Source organism: Phalaenopsis equestris, unplaced genomic scaffold (genome assembly GCF_001263595.1).
Source record: "Phalaenopsis equestris unplaced genomic scaffold, ASM126359v1 Scaffold000103, whole genome shotgun sequence".
NCBI classification, from domain to species: Eukaryota; Viridiplantae; Streptophyta; class Magnoliopsida; order Asparagales; family Orchidaceae; genus Phalaenopsis; species Phalaenopsis equestris.
The window spans coordinates 196,582-204,348 of NW_018164545.1; the positions used below are offsets into that span (position 1 = coordinate 196,582).

The 7,767-nt window shown below is 35.8% G+C and overlaps 1 protein-coding gene across 1 annotated transcript; it reads right to left on the reverse strand.

Annotated features, from left to right (window-relative positions):
* Positions 1 to 291: 291 nt before the first annotated feature.
* Positions 292 to 7,513, reverse strand: LOC110020576 (putative phosphatidylglycerol/phosphatidylinositol transfer protein DDB_G0282179). Its single transcript, XM_020718719.1, has 4 exons — positions 7,353 to 7,513; positions 6,883 to 6,984; positions 5,928 to 6,088; positions 292 to 618 (listed from the first exon to the last, which is right to left on the reverse strand). The coding sequence occupies exons 1-4, from the start codon at positions 7,447 to 7,449 to the stop codon at positions 511 to 513; spliced, it is 468 nt and encodes a 155-aa protein (XP_020574378.1). The 5' UTR covers positions 7,450 to 7,513; the 3' UTR covers positions 292 to 510.
* Between the last annotated feature and the right edge of the window lie 254 nt (positions 7,514 to 7,767).

Genomic DNA, 7,767 nt, shown 5'->3' on the forward strand with positions numbered 1-7,767 from the left:
ATGATCCAAGGCTAATGGTCTTTATTGTTATGTTACAAGTCCTTACTAAATGGGCATTTTCTCCATCTTATCTTATTGAACTGTAAGCGATACTTCTAAGAAAATTGATCTAAAACATAAAATTCAATCTAAAGATACAAAGCATAACTTAGGATAATTCTGAGTACTTCTGATCCTCTCGGAATTAAAAACTTGTGAAATAAACTAGCCCTTACAATAATGTAAACTGTTAAACAAATGAAGCAATAACAATCAATTTATATAGAGCGATAGTATAAAGCCCAAGATGAGTTGCAGCGAAAAAAGTCACTAACTGTATAAGAAGAAGCATTTTAAAAGAGTACATAAGCAGGAAGTTTTTTACACAGCCATACAGAAAGTGTTGAAGTATTAAAAATAAACATCTTGTTCAAGCACACAAAGGGGCAGTAAACAGATCCTCAAAGTACTTATTTTGCATACATCCTCAAATTTTATACGCTCAAGACTTCACATTCATTCTCATTGATTTCAGCCATCAGCAACAGGTGAGATGAAGCCAATACTGAAGCCAAAGGTAACACATGTCAGCTCTTTGTTATTTTCATCAAGGAGTTTCATCTGTAGCGTGTATGAACCCTGCAAGTATATGTTGGAGAAGTTGTTTCGTGAGTTATAAATGTTGTTTTTCAATGAATTTGATTTTGAACATAAATTCATAATCGTCATGCAATGTTAGCAAAAAGAATGAAATATAAAATAAGCCACTTGTGTCTATATTGGATTTTGAAATTATTGTATGATATATATTATTTGAGTTTGGGACCAATTAGCTCACTCACAGTGGCTGCATTTAGCATTAATTGGCAACTACTCAATTTTTTTATAAATAATGTTATGTGAGTCTTTACAAATAAATTTCTAGCTTCCATAATTTTCACGTATGATGACCAAAATGACTTGTTTGGATTGAACGAGTGGCAATAACTAAATGATGTCGGTGGTGGTAGAGGCTAGTGCGGGGTATTCCGCTTCGATGGAGAAGTGAGCAACGTTCGTTTGCTTCTGTACTTTTCAGGAGATCAGGGTGTTTGTTCCCAAGAAAAGTGCAGCACCAAGTGATCGATCGTCAATCGACTGGTTTCCCACCCATGTAAGAGTGTGAATAGTGGCGAAGAAGAATGTCACCAGTGGTGATGGCAAAGCCGCATGTTAAATTCCCTAAGATGTTGAAGAAATTTTTTGAGTAACTGAAAATGATTGATGGCGCAATTGTGCATATGACATACTTGATTCACAACCAATGTAATATGGTAATTATCAGACATTGGAGAGAGCCTATTAGGCAACCATAATGAGCACGGTCAATGAAAGGTTGTGAGAATTGGGAATCAGTAATGGTTTTTGAACTGGTTTGCAGCTGTCCATGCTGGTTGTATGTAGAAGGGTGGTAAGGTAGTTTGCTTGGTTCAGGAAGAAATCTGATTTCTGAATGCCTAGGAAGGTGGAGATAGTACCAAGCTCATACATGAGGAAATGGGTGATGTAAATTTTGAATGAGGGTGGTGTAAGCAAGGCATCATAGCATGTGAGAAGAACCACATAGATTAAAAGACAGGTGTGTTTATTGCCATTTTTGTATATGAAAAGGGAAGGATCTGTCGTGCCAGGTTGGAAATTCAGTTGTTTGAGATGACTGGAGAAGATAGAATACTATTGGCGCAGTGCTTATTTTATGCCACAAAGTGCTTTGCAATGGAAACATACATGGGAAGGATGCTGACTGTAATGGAATCCCGAAGTTTGCTTCATGTATACTGCATCTATTTTGTCATGTAAGAAAGCATTCGAGACATCGAAGAATTAGCCATTTGTTTTGGAGAGCAATTGTTAGAAATATTAGTATGGTGGGCATTTTTGCAACTTGGCTAAAAGTTTTGCGATAGTATATCTCCCTTATTTCTGGTTGAATCCTCGAGTCATAAGACGAGCTTTATAACAGGTAACTAAGCTATTGAAAAGGGCAAGTACATAGCTGCCCTTTAATGAAAGGATTTAATAGCATGACTAAAGAATGTGAGTTCTGTGGGTAGAGTGACATGGTGAACTAAGTCTAATATTTGTTTGGGGTTCCAATAATCGGTTTACAATCTTGTGTGTAAACTGTAATGAAGGAGAGGATCGGATTTGAAGGGCAAGGGGGAGGTTGCTGGCAATAGTGAAGGTGCATTTGGTTGATTGCTGGGAGAATTGGTGGTGTGGTATGGGTAGTAGTATGAGTTGAAGAAGAAGGGGCTGTGGGCATATTATTAGTGGGAGATTGATTGTGAACAAGGTGGGTGTGAGTTTCAATGGTGGAACATGTGATGTTGGAGATGGTTGTGGTGAGGGGTGAGGTGGTTTGTATGGGAATGTAGATTTGTCAAAGATTACATGCCGAGAGATTAGAATTTTCCTGAACAAGGGTTATAGAATGGATAGCCTTTGTGTGAGTAGGAGTAACCCAGGTATACATGGTGAGGAGCTTTGGGTTAAAATTTATTTACTGTGATAGGTTGTTGTCATGGGTAGCAAGATGTTCCAAAGATGCGAAGATGTGAGTAATTGGGTTGTTGATTGTATAGTAACTGATAGGGAGACAGCATGTGAGTTGTTTTGCAGGGCATATGGTTTACGAGATATACACCTGTGGACATGACATCATGCAAGAAGCGATGGGGAAGGTTTGCATCTATTAGGAGAGTTCTCTGTCTCAACAATATGTCTATGCTTTCCTTTCGTCACTCCGTTCTGTTGTGATGTATAGGGGCAACTCGAGGAGGTGTGATTAAAAAGCAAGCGAAGTAAACTCAACCACCCCCATCAAAATGAAGCTGTTTGATGTTAGTATTGAATTGTATTGTTACTAATTTTTGGAATTGAGTTAGATTTAGTAGAGCTTCAGCTAAGAAATTGGAAATAGCCAACAATATCAAGTAAAATCATAAAAAAAGATGATGTAATATTTGTATCATGATGTGAATAAAACTGAGGCAGGACCCCATATATTTATGTGAATCAATTCAAATGGAGAACTAGTAGACGTTAAGGATTTAGTAAACGTAAATCTATAAATTTTGAAGGATAAGCAGGAAGAACATGAAGAGGATAATGAAAAAATACGTATGGAACCATTGTTTTTGAAATTTTCTTGATGAACCTCCTGGTGAGCATGATTGAGCCTTTGATGACAAGGAGCAGCAGAGCAGACGGTGGATTAAGTGCATGACCTTTTGGGATGGAGTAAAGGTCGTGTGCTTGCTGCCTTTAGCTAGTGTTTGATGGGTGTTCTAGTCCTTGACGTGATAACCAGATAAATCAAATGAAAAAATACAGTTGATGTCAACAAAGAGATTTCAAAAAGAGAATGTTGTGAGAAAGGTGAGGAATATGAAGCAGACAAGATAGTTTAAAATTACGGTGAAGTGTGTGCAGGAGGCCTTAGCCAATACGGGAGAATGGCAGTGAGGTGTCATTCTCCACCGTCACTTGTTCCTTGCCTGTGTAGTGTTACATGTTGAAGGTGATCGAGATTTGTAGAGAGATGAGAAACTGCTGGTATGTCAAGTATCCAGTTGGTTGATTGGGGAGTGTTTTTCGCGAAGAGAGCTGTAATGGGGCTGGAGATGGCAGGATGGTTGAGTTGAGGTCAAAGTGATGCAAGCAGATAAAGGCACTGCCTGATTTTGCCACTAATCTGAATAATGATTTGTGGCTTTTGAAAGGCTTACACTATGAGCTAAGGAGGAATTGGAGGTGCCTCTTTTAGAAGGTAGGCATGGGTTTTGCCACTATCTATAGGAGGTTGATTGGTTTTTTTTCCTTTAAATAAAAGTAGTGCTAGGTGAGACAGAGATTGTTCTTTGTCAACATCAACAGCTACATTAACTTCCTCACTGCATAGGAGTGAGTAAAAGTCATCGAGGTTAATGGAAATGAGTTTGATACGTATAGCAACTTTGAATGAGTTGTAGGAAGGAAAAACCATTGAGGATATAGAGCATGATATCTTCATACTCTATTTTGGAGCCTACTGTGATAATTTGATCTACGATGGAATTGACTTCAATTAGATATTTCTACAAGGAGATATTATGAAGTTCATTCAGCTAAATGACTCGAGAGCGATTTGAGTATTGAAATTGTTTGGCTAGAGTAAGCCAAATTGTAACATTGAAGCCTAGGTGAAGCACGTGAGGCAGGATGGTGGGGGAGATGGTAGAGTATAGAACTGCAGCCAAATAGCTTCTAGTGAGTATAATCGATGCTGACAAGGAAATTTCATTACTATCAGATAGGAATTAAAGACGGTGGGATGATCCATCCAGGAAGTTATGAAATCCATTTGTTTGAAAGAGCTTGAGAATCTTAATGCTCCAATTGGAATAATTGCATAATGAGACCTGTGTGGAAAGTAGTAATTTCATGTTAGCTTAAAGAAACTTTATGGATGGGCGAATAGAGAGTGTTGGAGAAATGGTGTATACATAACGTTGGTTTGTGTGAAAGATTCCATGGGAGTAGAGAAGAAAGAAGATTGGAACATATTAATTCTTGGAGCTCTAAAACCATGAGAGAGTAATTGATTATTAAATTGAATTCAGAAATCAGTTTCATTATAGCAGCATGAAGTAAGGATGTAATTGTATTTGAAATGTATATAACATGCATCAATACTATAAATTATATATAGATCAGTTCATTACAGATTAGGGAGAAAGGAGACGAGAGGCGATGAGGATTGGTCGTGTTGTTGCATATCAGCAGTGAGCGGAGAGGAAATCGAACATACCATATCAGCTGTTAAACAGGATTGACTTTGTATTGGAATAAGTAGGAATAAATCTATTTTAATCGAACAAGTCTCATGCCGTTAATTAAGAATACAAAGAAGTTTAGAGCTGAAGGTATCTCATGTATTACAGGGAATGATGCGATAGAGAATATAAATTAGGGTGATAGTTAAAAAGTTGAATCGAGAGAGCTAAAAAAATATTGGGATAAGCAAATAACAATTGATTGGGAACAAAATAAATGTTGACTAGACTTGACATATATATATATATAGAAAGAATAGAATATAAAGTAGATTACAACACATGTTGGGTAAAGATTTAATATCCATAAAAGTAGGCCAATAAAAAACAAATCACTCCGGTTTAGTTTTGTGGAGAGAGAAGAAACACCAATAAAATGATCAAACTCAAATAACTTCTTTTCTTTTTCTTCATTATTTTGGGAAAACTAAAGTAACATAAAAAGGATATTTAAGACTATTTTTTTATTTTTGCTTCCCTGAGGAAACAAAAAGGCGAAAGACGAGGGGAGGTTCTAAACTATTTGATGATTCACCTAATTAAAAGAAAGAAAAATGAAGCCATAAAAGAAACAAAAAATAAAGATGCACAAACACTGACTCCAAACTATGATTGTGGAGGAAAAGTGTTGATATGTGATTCCAATGAATTATCAGGATCAAGAGGTACAATATGACAACATAATGCCACAAACCATCCTGTTTTCTTATTTTTTAACCTTTAAAAGGAGCTTCTAACTAATTTGTGGGATATAAATTTTTTAATGCAAGGTTGTATCACGTTCCAAACCTCCTAGCATAAATTTTGCAAACAAACAAATCATGATGCCTTCAACCCTTTTAAACATATTTTTTGTCCGAATTAGAAAATTTATCTATGAAGAACATATATGCTTGTCAACTCTTCCTTGAGCTTTCAATACTAATAAGTACGTATGATTAAAATAATGAGAAATCTCCCTCAATCTTTTACTTCAATTCTTGGCTAGAACGAAGATTCATGAATTCACGAATAATCATACCATTCGAAATTATCTCAACAAATATAAAAAGCAAATTTGGGGGATGAAACAAGGAAACAAAAGCTTCTCACCGGCGGAGTATATCCTGGCAAAGTCTGCTTATGGGACAACACAAAATCACCAGATGAAACAGGACAGGATGTCTCTTTGCAAAGGTCATGAGTCTCCTGATAGACATGGAAGAAGAAGTACTTCACATCAATCAGCAATTTCCCATTAGATATGCCCTCACCTGGGAAAAAACATGTTAAGCAGCTCAAAATAAGCACAAATTAATCAGTCTAAGAAAATCATCATTTCTTCTAAACTTTGGATAAGTAATTGCATGGCATACATTACATCAACGATTACTTCTTCAAATAAAAAATCATTGATGATGTCAGTTTTTAATTAATTCAACTGTGTCCAGTAAGGCAAAATCAATAATTAGCAAAAGTTTGGCATATTTTTCAATATAATTGGTGCAATATATGTTCCAGGATCATTAGCAGACTCCATAATATGTTAATAAATCAATTTGCTGCATCCATATAAATAATGCTGCAGTAGCCTCCCTTTTAAATCCATTGTACACAAATCACAGAGCATTGCTTTAACACATTGAACAAGCTAACAATTTCTGAGATCTAACTCCTACGGTTGATTTCATAACACAGTTTCTTAGTACAAATGCACAAAAACTAATCTCATCATGTCCCCCATTAACAAGGGCTTCATCAGAATTTTGAATTATTTCTGGGCCAGATATCCCTATAAGTCTATATTCAGCATTTTCCCATACCAATCACTGTTACATAAACGTTTCAACTTTGCAGGCATTAGGCCCATCCAGATCTACAATTTCATCGTACCATATGAACCTAATCTAGCAAGAATATTTTTCTGAGACAAACTGCTTGAATTAAGACCAAGTAAAATACAGCTTATAAGATTCAAACAACAGAAATATAAGCAAAACTTATCAGATTAAAATCGGAAAGAAAGAAAATAAAATTGCTCAGAAAGTTGAAACAGCCGAGAGTTTACCAGTGCTAGCCGAAATACTAAATGTGGCCTCCTTGCCCCGGGCAACTGGGTAAGGATCAATATCCACTCCATTAACCTTCACAGCATACTCAGCCTTCTTATCTGCAGTCAATGCATCCCTCTTACTTCCACAAAAAAATAGCAAAAAGCTACAAATCTACTTTGAAACTTGGAAAACTTAACATGAAGATCTTAACTACGTTATAAAAATTATCACCAAAACCGGAATTTTTTTAGCGATATTTTAGCCATACACAGAGATTTCGCTTCCGATCGAATGGCGAAAGTTCTACTAATCCTAATAAAATGGAACAAAGAAGCAAACTTAAACCTTACAGTTGAAAGATACAAGTGAATTCACTCGAAGAAATTCAAAATCGCCATATTATCCCTAATCTACAGTAGAAATAAAAATAATAATAAAAAAAAGATCATGAGATTTGGTGCAGAAAGAATTAAAAGGCACTTACTGCAGTATTCGACCGAAGCCTCCTCAGCGGCGGAAGGAAGGAGCGTGATGGTAAAAACGAAGAAATTGAAGAGGAGGAAGCAACTCGTAGCCTTCATCGTTTTCTTCGCAATTTCGCTGTTGAGTGGAGAAGAAACGGTTGAACTTAATGGAGAAGAAAAGGCAATAAGTCGAACTTGATTTATATAACAATTTTTTGGTCCTTGTTTGCATTGGCGGATTGATAATCATATGTGACATTATTCTTATTTTAAAAATTAGACTCAATTCTTATGTAAGTATATAACTAATAATTAAACTTTAATTTTTACATATATCATCTTATACATGCATAAAAATATTTATTTTACTTTTTAAAAGTTAAAAGACGGGCATTTTTCATATGATTTGAAATATTTAGAAGGTATAAATATAAT

What these genes read in the sequence shown, in the direction of transcription:
- LOC110020576 (XM_020718719.1), bottom strand. Translation starts at nt 7,449, where the DNA reads ATGAAGGCTACGAGTTGCTTCCTCCTCTTCAATTTCTTCGTTTTTACC. An exon ending in GGCTTCGGTCGAATACTGCA is followed by an intron (nt 6,985 to 7,352) that starts GTAAGTGCCTTT and finishes CATTGACTGCAG; the next exon opens with ATAAGAAGGCTGAGTATGCT. An exon ending in TAGTATTTCGGCTAGCACTG is followed by an intron (nt 6,089 to 6,882) that starts GTAAACTCTCGG and finishes GTTTTTTCCCAG; the next exon opens with GTGAGGGCATATCTAATGGG.